Genomic DNA, 19,332 nt, shown 5'->3' with positions numbered 1-19,332 from the left:
CCCGGGACAGGGGGCCGGGGAGCCCCGGGGAACCCCCTCCCAGGCCAGTTGTAAAGCCCGAGCCCCCCAGGCCCTGCGGAGACTTTGCCCAAGGGCCCCGGAGCTCTTGGACTAACGCGTGTCCAGTGCCCGGCTCTCACCTTGACTCCTGTTTCCCCGGGGAGGCGTTGTCTGGGGCTGACAGCCCGTGCTCTGGTCCACTGCAGCCCAGGGAGCGATGTCCATGTGATGTACGTGCAGGGCTGCATGACCTCCTCTTGTCCATCTCTCCTGCAGGATCTGCCCGACAAGCCGCCGGGGCCCATCTGTGCCTTCTGGAACTTCAGCCTCAGGTGCCTTGTTTCTCTTCAGGTCCCCAGATTTACAAACTTTTATTTCCACTGTAAACCAAACATAACGATACAAATATAATGGTAAAAGTAGGGACCTGTAATTCTTTGCATGCTTTGCATGCTGACATCCTCCATCTGATGGAACAGAGCTCTCTCCTGGGAAGATTTCCTTTGGAAAAGTCACTCAAAAGCAAGTGACCTTTAATGAAGTATGTACAACTAAAATGGAAAGCCCGTTAACTGTGATTGTTGTCTGCAACAAAGAAGGGCTGGGCCGAGATATATAGCACAACAAATACTCAGGGCTCCCAAGCCTCATAAATACTGCGTGGCATTGAGACATGTTTTTGCTGAATGTCACCACAGTGAGAGCACTGAGACTGTGATGTATTATGGATTTGCAATTAAGTCATTCAACTGCAAAAGACCTCTTTGGAGTCACAGTCTTGTAATAGGCATGGTTGCGTTTGGGGAAGGTGAGCAGAGCGTGTTTTCGGAGGGAGCTGCTTGCTGCACAAACAGTTCCACCAGCCCTGGTCTGAATTTGGTCTTGCCTTGGTACCACACACTCAGAAGGGCAGTGCTGCCCAGTGAGAACAAGCTGAGCCAGTGCAGCCTTGGTCCCTGCATAGGAAATTCAAATCTGGAGCTTTGCTAGCTGCCTGGGCAGCGCTGAGCAGCTGGCCGGCTGCAGACAGGCTGTCCTGCCTTGGAAATCAAGACTCCGGTGGAACTGTGGCAGCCAAGCCAATGGAGAGGGTTAGATGTCTGGTCCAGGGATGCTGTCAGTGAATGTGCTTAGAAGGAGCTCTTCCCAGAGCTGTGCAGTTACTGAGCTTTGTTTAAAGCAGCAGTGGCTGAACTGTACTTTGTATTACACACATTGATGCTAGATCTGTTTTCTGATGGATAAGGTAAATGTGCTGAGACAATCCAAACCAAAGTCCACATGAAGACCTGTCTCTGACATCCTCTTCTTCCTCATTTCAACTCTGCTTCTTCTGGGACAATGAACTTCCCTTAGCACCTTGTCTTTACATCTTGTGGATGGCAATTTCCACGTGTTTCTTTGTCTTTCGCTGCATGTTAGCCCAGATGCTGGCGGGATGTGGTCGACAGCTGGCTGCTCTGTGGTGACTTCTCTCCCGGACTCCACTGCCTGTTTCTGCAACCACACCACAAACTTTGCAGTGCTGCTGCAAGTGTACGAGATGCAGGTAAGTGAGCAGCCTTTCTCTACTGCTCTGTGGGGTGGGTGCAAGAACTGCAAGCAGCATGTGGGTAATTTGTGGGGGTTTTGTGTCTTTTGTTGCTTCATGATTGGAGCAGAGGACCACCAAGGAGGAGATCACACTACAGACCTTGACTTTTATTGGATGTGGAGTTTCCTTCTGTGCCCTGATTGCTACCTTTATTTTATTCTTGGCAGTTGGGTAAGAAAATTCCAGACACTTGTTGCCTTCTCTGTATTTTTTTTTGACGTTTTGCTTCCGAACAAGGACACAAACAAGGTACGGTTATGTAGGTGGGTGGGAAGAAGCTGCCCAGTAAGCACTAGACAGAGCTTGTGCACCCTTTAATGTGACTGCAGCTGAGGGCTTCGTGTCTCCTTCCTCAGTGTCCCCAAGAGTGAGCGAACAACTGTGCACAAGAACCTCATCTTTGCCTTAGCTGCAGCAGAAGCTCTGCTCATGTTCAGTGAACTGGCCAAGACCAACCAGGTACGCTCACTGAAAGTATCCCATTTACCCAGCAGGACCAGTTCTGCTAAGTGTTATTGTAAGAGCAAACAGAACAGAAGTTTAATTCCTTCTAATAACATTTTGTTAATTCCCTGTAACTTTAAGTAACTTGTAAATGTAAGCAGTTATATCCTGCCCACCCTGCAGCACAATTTGCAGGTTCCTGTCTTCTTCCTGACCACGCTCTGAGAAGTTTCCAGAGGACTGCCCTTCCTGTAACAGCATGCGATTTCTTTTCTCTCCAGGTGGTGTGTTTCATGGTCACTGCCTTCCTTCATCTCTTCTTCATGGCAGCCTTTTCGTGGATGCTGGTAGAGGGACTTCTCCTGTGGAGCAAAGTGGTAGCAGTCAACATGAGTGAAGACAGGAGAATGAAGTTCTACTATTTGACAGGCTGGGGTATCTGCAGCTTCCTCTGCATTGGGAACTCAAAAAAAATGTGTCAATTTTTTCTCTAGCAAAAGTTTCAATAGGAGAGATTCCCCCAATAGCGATGCTGAGCCAGACAAATGTTTGGTTCGATTCAATATGAGAGCTGGGAGCCGCTGTTCTGTAGAGGCTTTTTTACCCTTATGTGTCAAACTGCCAGTCTTAGAGTGTAAGTTAAAAACATTTCTGTTGTTTTTCTAAAACCAAGGGTTCAGTTCAAAGAACTAGAGGAGGAGGTTTATGGTAAGTTCTTATTCTTGGAGATAATTACTACTGTGATGGTAATTAATGTATAAACACGTTGACTAAGCAGCCTTTATTCTGAGTGAGTCCTTTGGGGACATAGAATAAGCAGAGTTTTGTATCAGAAGAGCCTCTTTAGGTCAAGCTTCTTTTGCTCCTTGCAAAACACATACCTAGTTGGATGGTGGACAACTGGCCCCAGTATTTTGCATTGTTTTATGTCTTTGATTGTTAAAAAAGCATTGTGAGGAGTAAATTGCTTTGATCAGGGCTCAGGACTAGGAATGCTTTATACCTAAGAGAATGATGCTGACAGCATATAAATCTGGTCCTGTAGAGCTGGGACAGATTTGAGCTGCAGTAAATTGATGTTGCACATGGGGTTTAAGAGGCTAAGCTGCCTCATGCTGGAGCGTGTCTGGTCACGGGGGGGTTTTGAAGCAATTGTCTAGAGCACAGCCAATCTGCCTGGGTCATTCTTGGTTTTCCTGGGTTCTGATTTCCTTTTGTGTGTGTGGTTGCAGGCCTTCCAGCCGTTATCGTGGCTGTGACCCTTGCGACTTCCTTTAACAAGTACGTGGCAGACAGCCGCTGCTGGCTGAACGTTCAGACCAATGTCATCTGGGCCTTTGTCGGGCCGGTTCTCTTCATCCTGGCAGTAAGTGCCGAAACCTTCCTGCAAGGTGTGATTCCCGCGTGTCTGGTTTTGGGAAAGCATCGCAGGGTCAGCGGTGGCAGCATTTCTGTAGCTAAGGTGCTTGCTCGCTGGCCCCATTGTCCTCGCTGCTTTTATGGGGGAATTTTTGTTACACTTCATACATGCTAGCACAATACAATTACATCTTTTTAACCAAAGCAGCTTTTTGATAGAAAAAAGTGTTTTAAGAAAATTATGCTGCCCTATGTTCTTGTATTGGCTCTTGGACTAGGAATGTAGGTAAATGTGTAGGTTGACTGTGACATTGCCTTAATTAAAGGTCTGCTTGTTGCATGGGAACAGCTACCTCCCTGAAGTAGGATCAGTATCACTCCAGAACAGCACAGTAGCAGAAAAAGGTGAAATGCATAAGGGGACTAGAGCTGACACTCAACAATACATTCTGTGGGAGAGGTTTTGAGATAAGTTTTATAGATTTGATACTTGTGCAGATAGCTCTATAAAGTATTTTACTTAAAGCTTTGTCAGGAGTGATACGTTCTCCCTATGTTCTGAAACTAGTTATTGACTTCCCAGCAGAAAAGGCTCACCACGCTGAAGCTCACAATAGCTCATGGGGTCCACTGGCTCTTTTCTGACAGGTGAATACTTTTGTGCTTTTCCGGGTGGTGATGGTGACTGTGTCCAGTGCTCGCAGGAGATCAAAGATGCTGACGCCCAACAGCAGCCTGGAAAACCAGATCGGAATACAGATTTGGTGAGCAGGGCAGCGGCTGGGTATCCCCACACTGGCTGGTCTGGGCTTGAAATGGTGGAATTACTGTTAAGCTGAGCATCTTTGCCTTGGGGGGTGCAATGAAAAGCAGTCAGGACAGAAGGGATTTTCTCCTCCACAGTACCTGTGCATCACCCAAAGGCAGTCTCTGCTGGAACAACTACACCACTGAGAACAGTAGGCCTCTGAGCTGCTGAGCAGCTTGTTGGCAGACACGCAGACATCCTGCAAAATAGAAGCATAGGGAAGTGAGGTGGCAATCTGGGGCATTTCCAGGAACCAAATGACGTTAGGTGCCTAGTCTCCTGGAATTTTCTAGGGCTCTGAGCCACAGAAGTGAGTCCTCTCCACTTCACAGAGCACTGCAGTTCAAACTCATCCCTTACTTAGTGCATGCCCGTCAGAAGGATGCTAGATGAACCAAGTGCGGGGCGGTCAGGCTGTTTACCATAATAAGAAGCATTTTCTGTATGTGTTTGGGACTTGGTGGATCAAAAGGAGCCCTGGTGGGGGTTACATACATGGGCAAGGAGAAGCAGCATGGACTTCTGTAATCAGTTAATGTAGGGAGACCTCTAAAAAACTGCTGCTTGAGTCACTACTTTATCATCCTCTGTGAATTTTTATTGTTGTTAGCTGGCGCCGGATACCCCTGCTAGACACGCATTGTTCCCCTCTATCATAAATAAATTTTCCCAAATTTACAGAAGCAGAAAGATAGGGCAATGCAGGAGGGCAGGGTGACATCCATATGCTAATAAAACAATTGCAGAAGTCCTGCTTGTGGCAGCGACTTGGGGGAAATAGCTGCCTTCTCATGGCTAATGACGTCAAAGAGCTCCCTTCTTGCTAACTGCCAATGATAAAAAAAGAGCAGGGCTAGCACACGGGGGGCCAGGAGGTGAAGCGTTTGGTTTTTCTCCTCTAATTTTGTTTGCAAAGAACTTTGTTTCATAGCTGCCATGTTGGGTGCTGCTTGCACAACACACCGTCTGGTAGGCACTTGCTGGGGGCACAGAGCCGTTTCCCGCACGGAGACAAGGAAAGCTGTCTTCTAACCTGCACGGTGCAGAGCAGAGCGCTCTAAACTCCGCAGTGCTCTGCAACCTCGTGCAGAGCCCCAGGCAGATGGCAGCAAGCCCCTGGCAGTGGTTGCAGGGCCAGGGTGGGCACTTGGCAGGCTGGGGCACTTTGCCAGGAGGTGCTGAGCTCGAGCACATGGGGCACGGCTGAGATCCTCATGGTGGTGCTGGGAGAGGGGTGCTGGTGGGGTGCCAGTGCGTAGCATTTCGGCTTGGAAATACGCCCAAGTAACTCGGAGCTCTTCTTTGTGACAGGGCCACAGCCAAGCCCATCTTGGTGCTGCTGCCCGTGCTGGGGCTGACATGGGTGTGTGGGGTCCTTGTCCACCTCAGCATCGTCTGGGCCTATGTCTTCATCGTGCTCAACTCCCTCCAGGTGAGTCCTGTGCCATCGGGAGCCTCGCCTCACAGCCAAGCAGGTACCTGCAGCTCCTTGCGCTTCAGTGTAACCCATCTCTCCTGCTAGTTAGGAATATTTGGCAGTCTTGTGTCTTCTGGTGTGACTCCTGAGTGCTGGCATATGTATGAGTCACTGTTGTTAATACATTTGTATTGATAGGGATCTCTGCAGGACAGAAAGTAACCCTGGTGTGTGAAGCAGTACTTAATATTTGCTTCTAACTTTACTGGTTTCTTCAAAGAGCTTAAAATTTTAAGCAGCCTGTATGTGGTTAAGAGAGCAAAGCAAATGGTAATAGTTACAGCAGCCAGGAGCACTCAGCTCTGCACTGAGGTAGAGCTGTTCACATGGCCTCAGAAAAGGTGAAACTCAGGGACACGGGGTGACAAAATGTTGTAAGGACTTGCTGAAGTCCCAGAACTTGTGCTTGCCACCTACATTCAAAGCATCATCCACCTGGTCGGTGAAAGCTTCCAAACCTCGAGAGAAAGCAGCTGTAGATGGAGCTAGAGAAGCACTAAACAGCATTGCTCCTGACATTTGCAGGAGAGACAAATGTCCCCAGGCAGAAGGCAGACTTCTCTGCGAACAGGTAGTTACCGTCAGCAGAGAGCCATGCAGAGGAGAACATGCATGGACGCAGTCCAGCTCCCAGTGCTAAGCCAGCACTGATACAAAAACCATCTGGGTGTACCCACGCAGCCAGTCCTGGGCCTTTCTACCAGATATTCACAGACACATTTTTCAAAGTCCCTTGCCAGGCGCTTGAGGACAAATCTTACTCTGGGGGATCCAATTCAAGAGAGCAATCAGGCACTATCCTCCAAGCCACTGGGACTCAAAGGGTTCTCCACCCGCATCTCCATTGTTCCTTTGGCTGCAATAGAAAATGGCCAGTGCAGAAGCTTTCGTCTATGGAGCAGGAGAGTTCCAGTGCTTCCCTCTGGCTTACTTGGCAGGCTTCGGTGTAACATTGGCCCAGATATCCAAGGGTGAAAGGCAGGCGTTATCACCATGTGCACAAGATGTGTGGTTGCTCCAAGGCACATTCTGCCTGTGGCTGGCACTGGTCCAGTGGCTGGGTGCTGCTCATGCACATCTGTCAGCTCTTGGATGGGGAAATCCTAAGGCCAAAGGGCAGCCTCTGGACGTCTCTGCTATTAAGGATACCAGCAGGGTGGCAGGAAGCCTGTGCTGACTGTACTTAAATACAGCCTCAGTTCTCCTTGCCTCCTCATGCCATGCTTGGATTATCAAGCAGCAGAGAACTCCAAGCTCAGTGCTGTGAAGAGATGCTAAGACGAACAGGGCTGAGGACAGCACCAGCATCTTTTTGTTCACAGCAAAACCATTTCTCAGCACAGGCGAACTCCATCAACATCAGCAGAGAGAGGCAGATCAGAGTACAGCTTCCCAGCACTATTCTGTCAGTTGTTCTGATGCTGAAAGGTCTCTGCCTTGCTTCAGCTTTCATGCTGTAAAAACGTGAGCGTATGTATCACAGCAGCGGGGTGCTGCTGAGGGTCTCAGGCTGGTTAGCTCTCAGGGGAACTGCTTTCCAGCAGCACTCAGGGCTGCTCTTCCCTCTGCGACCCGGCAATGGCAAGAGGAACCCCACGACAAGTTCCCTGGTTCAGCGACTGCTAATGCCTCATGATGCTATCCTGACAGTGTCACTTCCCAGACTGCATCTTCTATGGTTCATTCAGCCTTTGCCTCATCACTGATGACAGCAGAGAGGCTATATGATGCAGGTGGTTGTAACATGGATGTGAGGCATATGTTTGTTTTTTTTTTTGGAAGGGCAAGAAATATCTTCTGAAATGAATAAATGTATCCTCTGGATGATATGTCTCCTGAGACCCCCTCTCACAACCCATAGCAATGTCCACCTTAGGTGAGAGGAGCAGGGATGCTGGCTGGATCAGGATTTGTTTTCTTCCCTTGCTTTCCAACTTACTGCTTCTTTTGTTTTCCTTCTTTCTCCTAACACTCGGTACGAGCCCGGTCTCTTGTGTGGGCAAACAGTCAAGGGTTTGCCCATGAATGTGCTGTGCTTGTTTGCCTTCTGCTCCTTCATTGCTAAGTTAGGTCAGTTTAAATATTACCCTAGAAAAGAAAGCGTGATGCTGGTGGGAAGCCGTGGAGTTGAGAGAAAGCAGGGATAAAAGCGTCACATTTCAGCTCCTTTGCTGGCTGTCCTATTGAGGACAACTTCTATAGATCACCTTGGGATTTCCTTTAAGGCCAGTGTGCTTCTTTATGTGCTGGTGTTGTGTAGGAAAGTTTTGCTGCTGTAGTTGTTTGTTTGTTTGACTGCTTTCTGTTTATCTGCGGAAACTGAAGCCTGTTTTCAAGGTTACTCTGTGCGTCGACACCAAACATGACAACTCCTTCTCCAGCCAGGCAGCACAAGAATTCAGCCCAGTGAGAAGCAGCACTGCGTGGTGCTGGGCCGGGGAGGCTGCAGTGCTGCTGCCAAAGCCCAACCAAAATGAGTCCCTCACTCCGTCACCAGCGTGAGGGGTGACTGGAGGGGACTGGAGCCACCCCAGGGCTCCTTCTTGCTCAGCTCTGCTGATACTGCGAGGGCTTCAGGACCTCTGCCAGTACAGGTGAAACCACCCATTGGTCTTGTCCAGATGAGCCTTGCCAGGCACTGGGCTTTGAAATTCCCATGAGACAGCTGCAGGAAAAAAAAAAAAAAGGTTGCTTTTCTGTACAACACTGACTAATTACCCTTGGTTCGGTACCTGTGGGCACCCACGGAGCACAAGCAGCAGAGCTCCCTGATGTCAGCCGGGGACAGTGCTGGCCCGGCCGGCTCGGCCCATCCGAACCAGGCCAGCAGAGCGGGAAGGGTCCCCCAGGTGGTTGCCAGCTGTGTCTCGGTGGAGGTGGGACAGCCAGAGGTGTTTTGGTGGCTCGGCTGTGGAACACACACGCTGCTGCCCCGCCGCTGTGGCCTCCTGGGTGCTCCACACTGCCTGGGCGTGCGGCGCCACCGTCCCCTTTGGGGCAGGCCTCCGGCTGGATGTCTTTGTACTCAGAGCTATTTAAAATATCTCCTACTGGTGCAGCAGCTTCTGGGACTGGTCTGGAGGATTGCACAGGACTGTGCTGAGTAGTTATTTCCTAATGATGGCCGCTTGCTGACAAATGTGGGTTTGTCCCCTCCCTTCCCAGGCTACGCGACGCACTGGGCCCTCTCCGGGCTCCTGCAGCGGGAGCGCAGCTGGCTCGGCGTCTCCAAACCCCCCCTGAGTGGAGTAGGTGCCATTCGTGATGGAGGTCCCCGGGGAGGATGGCAGCTCTGCCTTGCCCTGGGAGCTGGCGGTGTGGGCAGGAGCAGGGCAGGAGCAGGCAGGAGCGGCTCCTCCAGCACCGCTCCGCGCCATGGCTCTGCTTCCGCCCGCTGCAGCTGGGCCTCCTCTCCTTCCTTGCTCTCCTCCCAGCCGACCTCACCGCTCCCTCCCCCACCCCGCTTTCATACAGAATGATTATTTCAAGGAAGACCTGCCTTGGCAGCCCGACCAGAAATCTGGTCTGGAGGAGTGACCAGCATTGCTGTCTGAAGGACAGGTCATGGCACGGCGCCAGGGTATTGCTACCATTACGCCTGCCAAGAGCTCGCAGATGAAGAGCAAGGCTCATTGAAGACAAGATGGATTACTTTTCTTGCTGCAGCTGATTTATCTAGCTGCGATAACAAACACCCCACAGATATAACATAAATCTGGTGGGCCAGATAGGGCTGCCTTAAGGCCAAAATTGTTGGTCTGGAGCTGTAATTAGCCCCTGGCTGTGGCCTCCAGGTGGTGCTCGCTGCGGGCTGTGCCCATCGCACACCCTGCGTGAGCCGCGAGCGGTCAGTGGGCTCTGACCAAGCTTTGGGCCGTGGCAGAGTGTTTGCTTGCATGCTGGTTCCCAGTATTTGCATACAGGAGCACCAGTTTGGTGGGAAGGGAGAGGGTGGCCACGGCTGTGCTGTCCAAGCTGTGAGGTCCTGGTCTGAGAAGGGGAAAGCTTTGTCCAGGCTGGGCAAAGCCTCTGGATCTGTACCCTCTAAACTTGCATTGGAGTTTCCTGCTGACACACCGTGGGCTGTCACTGTGTAGGACAGCGGATCTGCCCATGGCATCATGCTGCGTTTTGTGGGAGGGTGGCTCAAGCCCATCTCCCCGGGCTCAGTGGAAAGGGAGGGCTGCTTCCTGGATTTGGGTTCCTCTTGCAACAAATTCCTGGTGGTTTCTGTCTCTGAGATCTGAAGGAGGTGTTTCTGGGGGGATTTTGCATGCACAAGTGAGCAGGAGTGTGGGAGAGCTTGGGGGTGAGGGGAGCAGAGGGGCCGAGCAGGAGATGCCAGCTCTCCGTCCGTCACACGAGAGAGGTGCGGAGCAGCCTCTGCTGAGTGCCCAAACTGCTGCTCCCGAGGTGAAACAGAGGGAGAGGAAAAGGAAGAGTGACCGGGGGGTGACCTTCTCTGCTTTGGATTCTCTGTAAAGAGCCTGCTCTCAGGTCGGATTTTAAGGAACATCCCTCTAGCCCAGCTGTCCCCTGGCTGTGCTATGCCCAGTGCCTGTGCCTCTTCTCCTTAGGTCGCCACCTATTCTAATACTCATCAAGTTCATTTCCTCCTGTGGAAGGTAGCAGCCAAACAGCTGTACATCTCTGACTTCCTGTGCTCTCTCCTTTTCAGGGCGTGTATATATTCCTGGTCTATGCAATCTATAACAGCGAGGTAAGAGATATCCCTGGCTGGGGCTCTGTCACTACAGAGCAAGTGTTTAGTAGCAGTTAAGGGGTAGCTGGGATTGTAGTAGATACAACAGACAGCGTAGCCCAGACTGTGCTTCTGGGACAGCTATTGCTTTTTCTCCATGACTTCCTGGAGGATCTCTTGCTCTGCAAGAGTTGCTGTGGCCCTCTCTAATGTCCTTGCCTTGCTCCAGGTGAGGAATGCCATCCAGAGGATGAAGGACAAGAAGAAAGCACTCTCATTCACAGTAAGTTTGCAAGGAAGCCTTGCTGCCCCCATTTGCTCATCGTTTAGCCACTAGAGGAGGGCCCTAAGTATACATTTGGACTTCTTTGAGGAGATGATGTTGGAAAGAAGTCTTATTTTTCCTCCTTACTCGTCCAATGTAGGAAGAACGGCAGAGACTGAATCCCTTTGTTGCAGTCCTGTTGGACAATGCAGACCCAAAGATCACCTGCCCTAGTTAGAAAGCAGCCTTCAGTACCGGGGTGGGATGGGAGTCCAAGCGCCAGGGGCAGCAGTGCAGATAAAACCAGTCTTCAAAGTTGGACCTGGATCCAGCAAAGACAAGTTGCAGATTTCACTGTCCTGTGTCTCTTCCCTGTCACCACAGAACTGCTCTCATCCCATCAACTACTTATCAAGTCCAAGAAACACGACCTCCTGGGAGACCGGGAAACTGAGTCCTTCTGCAGCTGAGCGTGCCTTGTCGAGCCCTGTGCAGAAAGACCCACCAGTGAAGAACATCACCAACAAAGGTAAAGAGGATTGTCACTGCTGTTGCTCAGGCTGTGGGATGAGACCACAGTAAAACGTTTTTCCCAAGGCATGAAAGTGGCAGTAGGAATGGGAAGGAAGGTATTGCAGGCTCCAACCTGTTTGTGGGTACAAGGATTTACTTGCAATTATGCGGATAACCTGGTTGGTCCCTTTGCTTCAGTGGAAGATATTTAGGGGGCACAAAGAACTGAGTTCTTGGTAAAGCTTGAATATTTCTGCTCTCTGGTCTCCAAACTCATTGTGCTTCTTCCCCCCTAGGCAACTTTGGAGCCAAAATTCCCATGGGGATTTCATCAATTATGTCACCAGAGAGACCGGTATGTAATGTCTTCTGATATTCTTCCACCTTCACCCATATACAGAGCATAACAGTTATGTAGGAATGGTATACAGAGGTTCTAGCGACGGGCTGGGCCTCGGAACACCTGGTGGTGTTACCAGCTCTGGCACAAATTCAGTGGTTTATGTTGAGCAAGTCCCAGAAGCTGTCTGACTCATCCATCCTGTTTGCAGACCGAGGATAACGATGATTCCCTCTGTCCCAGGGTGTTACACCACTTGCCAAGTGTTTGTAGTGGACCAGAGACAGTGTGTTATCACAGCGTGTATGCCCTGTTCCTGAGGACCAATCTAGACACGTGGTCTGCCTGGACTGAAACAAAAAAAGGTCTTGATACGAACCCTGAACACGCTCATTTATTAAAATACGTACTGGTTATTAGTAGTATATTCATTTAAGTCATTTAAATAACTTAAGATAAGTGTCTTCATGCCCATAATTGCCACTTCTAGTAATCAAGCCAGATGCAACGGAGCATTTGCCATCCTCTGCAGGAGCATAGGATGCTGCTCAGGGGGAGGAGAGCGCGGCCGGCCGGCAGGGAGGCTCTCCTGGCTGGGAACTGTCTTGGCTCCGCGGTGCCCGTGGGGGCTTGGCTCGGGAGGCTGTTGCCTGACCTCTTGGGCTGGCCTGGGGCAGGGCAGTCAGCGGAGGGCAATACGGGAGAGCAGGAGAGTGCCTGCAGGGGGGCAGGCGGGGAGGAAGCCCCCAAGCAGCCACTTCCAAGCAGAGAGCTCGCCTCTGGCTGCGGGAACCAGCGCTGCCACAGCTTTGCTCCCGGCCGCACCCAGGGCTTGCAGCTCCTCTCCAGGAGGGGGGCGCATCTGGGGGCTGATTTACAGCAGGGGATATAAATGAACAGAAGGAGCTCGTGAATTTGAGTACGTGAAGCACCGAGCAGCAGTCGTGCAGCTCATGGCAAGAGACTCCCCCCAGGGCCAGCAAGTTTAAAAAGGGCAGCGGGGGCTTGTTGTCTGTGCAGCTGAGCTGCATCCATCCAGGGAGGGCAGCCCTGTATTGTTCTGCAGCCGTTTCACCCCCCCAGCAGAAGTGAGTCTGACGTAGAGCTCAGCAAGGCATGGCCTAAAGTGGAGAACAATTTAAATTTGACTACTCTGATACCACTTCCATCTCCCACTATTGAAATGATCATCAGTCCTTGTGCACTTGACATACAAGTGCTGTAATTTCCTCAGAATAAAATCCAACACTACTTTCATATAAGTCTCTCACTGAAGGATCTCTCTCTCCCTCTCTAATATTTATCCTTTGAAAACCCGTGTCACATAGACAGCTCTTATTTATCCAATAGATAATACTTCTATAGCTGGCATATCGTTTTGAAGCCACTCAATAAAATCCATATTTTCATCTCCCTTGATTTATATTGCGGTTAATGCCGTTCCTCCCTTGTGCTAAACACCGACCAGGATCCGCAGGTGATGCTTTTCTCAGCCAGCCAGGTGCTTGCTGTGTAAACTGGGACCAGGGCTAAGCTCCCTGGCACAAAATGCGAGACGTGGGTTAAAGAGATTAGCCCAGAGGCCTGAGTTTTCTAATGCAGGGAGCATTAGGAGGCAGATTTCCTAAATGCCAAGGCCATGGCATTTCCTAGCAGGCAAAGATAGAAGCCGCTTTCCTCTGCGTGAGGGTCACTTAGGACTTTACTGTATCTTTGCCGCTTAAACATTTCATTTTTAATGGACTTGTTTCCGTGCTAACTAACGTGCCTTCAGCAGCCTTCAAAAGGCCGGGCTGGTGCCCGCGTCTGCGGGGGGTGAGGATGGGCACAGGGCCGGTCCCCATGTGAATCCGCACCCCAGTGGCGCTGTGCCCACAGGGCCCCCCCACGAAGCCGAGGTGGCCCCGCGATGCTGAGCAGCCCCGGGGTGCCGGGAGCCCCTGTCCAGAGCCAGGCTCCTCAGTGGCGAGGCGGTGGGTGCCTCCGTGCCCAGGTGGTGCTACCCTCCGCAGGGTAGGCGCTGCTTTCTGCGCTCATTAGTTATATAAGTCTGGGCTGTTTTTCCTGCTCCCTGACTAAATGAGTCATGTAACTCGCTGGAGGAGCTGTGAATTAAGGATGTCACTGGCAGCTGCACAATGGTTGGGATGAAGAGAAGATGCTACTTAAAAACGTTTGAAAACACTTAAAATGACAAAACACTGAGCGAGTGAAGATACAAACACAGACAAGATGTTCTTTGTGTTTCAGCTTTTTTTAAATGTTGTTTGGTGATGTTTATTGCTGTTGGGCTGGGAGCAGGAATTTCACACCTCGGAGAGCATTAACCATCACTTAGGCACACGGAGCAGGTTTACGTGTGGTCTCTCCACCAGAGCACAGGCCGAAAGTTCGCTCTGCTGCACGCCTGGATTGTGCTGCAGTCTGTAGCAGGCACCCAGGCTGAGAGGAGCATGGGGTTGCAGCAGCACTAAGCAAAGCACCCGGGATCTCTGTGGGGCCGGGGTGCAGGCTTTGCGTCCCTGCCTCTGCAGGAGCTCGGCTGGGGGCCAAGGGCAGCGAGGCCGCTCGGTGCCCACGGGGGACCTGCCTGGCCCTGGGGGGGTGGCAGAGGGCTCCAGCCACCAAGCACACAGACTCGTGCCTTCTGTTAACAAATGTTCTCCCCTCTTTCAGGCCGTGGAGCTGACAGCATTCAAATCCTCAGGTAACATTTGCCTACATCATTTCCTTTCATTTTTGTTACTGCTGGTACTGCTTTCTCTGGTTGCATCGTGGAGCGTGGATCGGAGGGTGGAGGGCAGGTTATTTTTACTAAGACTTTAGGGAATGTTTTATTTCCAAACTGCCCTGGTGGCTGCAGCCCTGTCAAGGCTGTTGAGGGATCTACGTCCCCCTGAACAGGGCAGCAGCAGGAGCTGAAGAGTGGGTGCATGAAGGCCCCGCTGCGCTGCCTCCCCACAGCACCCAGCTCAGTAACCTGAGCACCCAGCAGCGCTCAGCCGCAGGTGCCTGTCTCACAGCTCCCACCTGCCTGTCCCCAGGGTCTCGGCAGCTTCCCTGCTGCCTCCACGTGTCTGCAGCTTGCTGCACACCAGCCCCTTGGGCCGCTCGGCGGGCTCTGGAAGGCAGCGGAGATGCAGCGGGTACGGCAGGCAGCTCTGGCAGGGACCAGCACGCCAGGCTGCCTGGTGAGATCCAGGCTGCTTTCAGGAGCCCCAGCAGCTCTCTGCTGCCACGGGGTATTTGAAAACAGCAGCTGCCTCAGAAGGCGCTGGCGGGTGTTAGAAGTGACTTTCTCCCAAAGAAGGGAAGCCGGGGAAGGTGGGGTGCTCAGACAGGGATGGATTTATGAGCTTAAAAGCAGCCATTTAGCTTCTTCTGTTTCAGGTTGTAGAAAGGCCAATGTCACCATGGAGGTGGGTAGAATTGAAAACAGAAATCCCTCCTAAGCCCCAGACCTCTGCTCGACAGCAGCAGCGCCCTGCTCCCTCCCTGACTTCCCTGCCTGGCTTTGGCCAACTCCCCAGCTCCCCTGTGCATGGGTGTAGCATATTTTGGTTGTTTGTGGTGGTTTTTTTAATCCATCACCAATGAGTACTCCAAGCTCTCTCTGTGCAGTCGCTGGATGGGGTCACTCAAGCAGATAGTGCAGTGAAGAAGCAGCGGGGATGGACTGATATTATTTTTCCTGCATTGTTACATTTTCTTTTGTCAAGGGATGCAGTGCATTAGCAGGTTTCTGATTTTGCTCCACATTAAGTGTCTAAGCAGGGCATGCTTAGACTATTTTCGAGAAGATGCCACCCAGAAGCATTACAGCTTTCCTCCCCACAGTGGACACATGAGCAAGGCAGAAACGGTGGCACCCAGGAATAAATGTGCTGCGGCATTTCAGGCGTAGGAGCGGGGTCACACTCAGCGGGATGGACCCTGAGCACAGGCATTTGTGCTCTGTCCCCCAGGCTCTCACCCTCACCTGCTCCTGCATATATTAATGGAGCCGCATTGTAATTAAACTCCAGATGTGTAAAGAGGTGGGTTGTTTAGTTTGTTTTTGTATTCTCAGGTAAGCCCTCAGGATATGTCTAAAAAACCGCAGAGCACTGCACACACTGAAGGAAGGGTGGGAGCCCCCAGTCCTTCGAAGTGGCTGTGCCTTCTCCAGCGAGTTTAGGAGAACCCAATGGGGGGGCACGCAGGGGGTGCCTGGGTCCCCAATGCTGGACCAGCAGGGCTGGGCTTGGTGCCTCCCCTCTCTCTGGGTCAGCGGCCACACAAAAGCCGTGGAAGCAGTAGGCTGGGGCAGGGCAGCACGTGCGTGCCCACCCTCTCTGCTAGCCTGAGAGCGGCTCCGCTCGCACCTGGGGGTGACGGGTGCACCTTGAGGGTGACTGAGAAGATCTCCTTGAGCCAGAAGAGCACTCCTCTGCACACTTGTGTGCACGCAAGCCAGGATTCAGCACAGCGCTGGTGGGCAGATGTGCTGCACTGCACGAGGCACAGGGCTCTAAGACGAGTGCTTCCAGCCATTAAAGAAAGTAAAATAAAAGGCAGCAGTGCCCGGCTGTGGTAATGCCTGGAAGATCCCAGGGCATGTCAGTGTTGCACAGGGTCTTCACAGCTTGTTCAACAGAGCAAAAGGCTGCGTCTCCCTTGGGAATAACAGCCATCAGGGGAAGCAAGCCATAAACCTGTGTTTGATGGTGGTTGAGAGACAAATAATTTCAATGCGGACACTGCTTCTCCTCTTCTGTTTTGTTTTCTGCCTGGATAGTGTAATGAAAAGAGATGCATTTTGCCCCAAATGTCTTTATTTGAACATTTCCAGCCAGCTCTAATGAAAATTGCCACAATACCAGCAGTAGACTTGCAGGTTATGTGAAGATGCAGGAGAGAAGCCACCCGCCCTGCTGCCCACATGGGGAGAGCTCGTGGGCTGGAGGAGCACGGGTGGGCAACTCAGGGCTTACAGGATTCGCTCAGAATCTCTCAGGGAACCTGCACGAGGTCTGGGGTGGGGTCCAGCTCCTCTCTGCCCCGCTCCAGTGCTGTAACTGGTGCTGCCCCTCTGCTGCTCCAATGCAGGAGGCAACCGTCGGGTCCGTGGTGGAGACGGGAGCAGGCTCCCAGCTGCACTTTGCAGGCAGATCAAACCCCCGTAAACACCAGGCCAGTTTTAGAAACACAAAAATGAATAGTTCGGCAGCGTCGCTGTGGCAAGGAGGCAGGCAAGGGCTGTGCTCTGCCCCCGGCATCCCTCCCCCGCCTCACACCCCCAGTATTCGGGCTCCCCCCAAGGACTCAATTCTCTTGGAGAGGCCGCACGTTTTTCACAGTAATGAGCTCCAGCCCAGCTGTACAAAGATGCGCATTGCACAGAGCACTCTGCCCAGATTCATTACACCCATTATGTAAGAAGGGGATGGCCGGGGGGGTTCACATATTTGTACAAACAATAAGTACCGTCTTCCTTGTCTTGGTGAACAAGAGCTCCAAGAGGCCTCCACATCCTCCATCTCTTCAAGTGATGGCTTCTTTGTTTCCCCACGATAATTTCATTATTCTGTTTGAATACATTTATATGTTGCTAAGCCACACATAGCAACATGGATCTTGTCTCCATGGCCCAGCCTTTCTGTGATCAATACTGAGTATTTCTGCAACTCTCGCAATACCGTGTTCAGTAGGGTTTCTTTTAAAATAATAGGGAAATTATTAATTTCTGGGATTCAAAGACGGTCAGGCACATGGGCACTCAGGGAAATGCCGACCCCGCGGGGCTGCCCTGCGGTGGGATCCACCATCCCTCCCTGCTGGGCAGAGGGCACCTCATGCCCTGACGGAAGGAAACGCAGCCTGTGCAGAACCAGTGCTCTCTTCCATGGCAGCGTAGGTATTTTTCACCAAATCTCCTTGAAACCTCACTCTTCAGTGCGCTCAGACCTGGCGGTGCCTTGGGCAGTGTGTGCGGTGTGCTCATTCCTGAGCAGGGTGAAGGAAGGGGGGCTCCTCGCGGCTGCCCCTGCCCACTGCAGCACCTCCCTGCCCCAGGGCCATGCCCCCAAGACCCCTCCAGGGGCAGGGGACACGGAGGCTGGCAGAGCAGTTCTGGTGGGGGCCGGGCTGCCTCTCCTGGACCAGGCAGCCACCCAAGGCAGAGCCAGGCTGGGCTTTGTCCCCACATTACAACCGTGGGTGCCCCCCGGCCCTGGGAGGGAGCCTGGCCCCGCTGCTGGCCGGCACAGCTGAGCCCATCTCTCTTTTGCTTTAGGTTTCTGAGAGGCGGTTTCTGGGTGCCACAACACTGTGGTGGCCTTCGAGCAGCCTGGAGGATGGCGGGGCAGAGGAGCTGGCTTCGTGCGGAGGGCCTCGCGTCCAGGCAGAGCTGTTAACCCTGTGCTTCTTCCTAGCAGCATGTGCGGACAAAGCCAAGGCAGGACTGGGGTAGCTGGGGGGGTCTCACGGGGCCGCTGGGCTTCGTCTGATGCCGAAGACACCCTGCACCTCTCCGGGGCTGTGCAGAGCACCCCGCAGTGTGGCTGCTGCCCAGCCCGTGTGGCTCGCCCTTGGGTCCCCGTGGCAGCGTGGCCAAGCCCAGCCGGTGGAGCCGTGTGCCCCAAGGCGCTGCTGGTAGCACTCGGCTGCCTGTGTTGGTTGTGCCACCACCAGGGCTGGTTTCTCTCAGATGAGGCGGTGGTGGGAAGCCATCCGGGGGCTGTGCCCGTGCAGGCGAGGACATCGCTTTCCCTGGCCCTGTTCCTGCCTGGGCTGCGCTCTGCAGGGGCAGGGCTGAGGATGGGCTGCATGGGAAGCACACGCACCAAGGAAGACAGCGGCTGGCTTCAATGCTTTTCTAAACCAGCTGACTTTAATAGCATCTTCTGCTGTGTTTAGGACAATAAAATATCTCCCTGCTTCTCCCTGGGCTTCCCGTCTGGCTGGCGTCGCTCTCTGCTCCAGCTGGCGTTATGTTCTCCCTCCCTCTCTGCTCTCTGCATCGGACTGTTTTTCCTGTTACTCTCCTAGTGTTTAGAGCACATAAAATGTGTTGGTTTTTTGCTGATTACGATGACAGTAAATACTGATTTTTAAAGGCAGACTTCTCTCCTTGTACTTTATCCATGGGAATGGTCTCGCGGCCAGGCATGGCAGCACGTGGTGGCTTTACGAGGCTGGGTGCAGCGGAGGGTGGTTCCTGGACACCTCCTGATCCCGTGTGCTGCCTGCCGCGTTACGCCGTGTTCCCTGCTCTCAGCACAGCATGTGCTGCTTGGCATGGATTGAATTGCTGTTGGAAACTGCAGCCCTCAGAGCAGCTTTATACTGGCCAAAAGAGCGAGGTCTGAGTGCAGAGCCATCACTTCTGGTGCCTGGCTCCTGGCAGAGCAGCATCTGAGCTGCTGGGCCCAGGGAGCCAGCGCGTGGGGCAGTGCCATGCAGGGCCGCCTTCAGGCAGGCCACCGAGCCGGCGGCACAGCTCTGCCTGTGCTGGGATCCTGCTCCCTCCCTCGGTACGTGGCACACCAGCGGCTCTCGGCCGCAGTGAGACCAAGAGCTACAAGAGAATCCTGGGTGTGCCCCTTGCCCCTAAATGCTGTCATCCCTGGGCTCACTTGCAAAACACACTCAGAGTCGCTATGGCAATTCTCAGCAGCGCTTTGCACCAGGTCCTGAGAGACCCGTGCCTTCCAGCTGAACCACAGCAGCGGTTCCCTCCCGCAGGGACCTGTGTCCCCGTCCCCTCCGAAGGCAGCAGCACCCCGGGGGAGCTGTGGGATGGAGATACCGGGGCTGAGCCCTGCCCTGGTACCAGGACGGGGGGGCACC

At 52.7% G+C, this 19,332-nt stretch overlaps 1 protein-coding gene across 4 annotated transcripts in view; it reads left to right on the top strand.

Annotated features, from left to right (window-relative positions):
• The window catches only part of ADGRD2 (adhesion G protein-coupled receptor D2), a 28,643-nt gene extending 9,397 nt beyond the window's left edge, over positions 1-19,246 (top strand). Inside the window, exons 13-26 of one of the 4 annotated variants that reach the window (XM_048052145.2) lie at positions 277-332; positions 1,423-1,549; positions 1,662-1,765; positions 1,951-2,053; positions 2,320-2,473; positions 3,271-3,404; positions 4,046-4,161; positions 5,517-5,637; positions 10,361-10,402; positions 10,614-10,667; positions 11,034-11,178; positions 11,459-11,517; positions 14,179-14,209; positions 17,777-19,246. In XM_048052145.2, the coding sequence (XP_047908102.2) occupies positions 277-332; positions 1,423-1,549; positions 1,662-1,765; positions 1,951-2,053; positions 2,320-2,473; positions 3,271-3,404; positions 4,046-4,161; positions 5,517-5,637; positions 10,361-10,402; positions 10,614-10,667; positions 11,034-11,178; positions 11,459-11,517; positions 14,179-14,209; positions 17,777-17,784 (1,254 nt within the window). In that variant the 3' untranslated portion in view covers positions 17,785-19,246. Of the gene's footprint in view, positions 1-276; positions 333-1,422; positions 1,550-1,661; positions 1,766-1,950; positions 2,054-2,319; positions 2,474-3,270; positions 3,405-4,045; positions 4,162-5,516; positions 5,638-10,360; positions 10,403-10,613; positions 10,668-11,033; positions 11,179-11,458; positions 11,518-14,178; positions 14,210-15,221; positions 15,539-17,776 lie in introns of those variants that run through there. The other 3 variants (XM_048052132.2, XM_048052108.2, XM_066980575.1) reach the window with 3 other exon arrangements.
• The last annotated feature ends 86 nt before the right edge of the window (positions 19,247-19,332 follow it).

The sequence above is a fragment of the Anser cygnoides genome, chromosome 20, assembly GCF_040182565.1.
Source record: "Anser cygnoides isolate HZ-2024a breed goose chromosome 20, Taihu_goose_T2T_genome, whole genome shotgun sequence".
Taxonomy (NCBI): Eukaryota; Metazoa; Chordata; class Aves; order Anseriformes; family Anatidae; genus Anser; species Anser cygnoides.
This window is presented reverse-complemented; position numbering and strand designations above follow the sequence as displayed.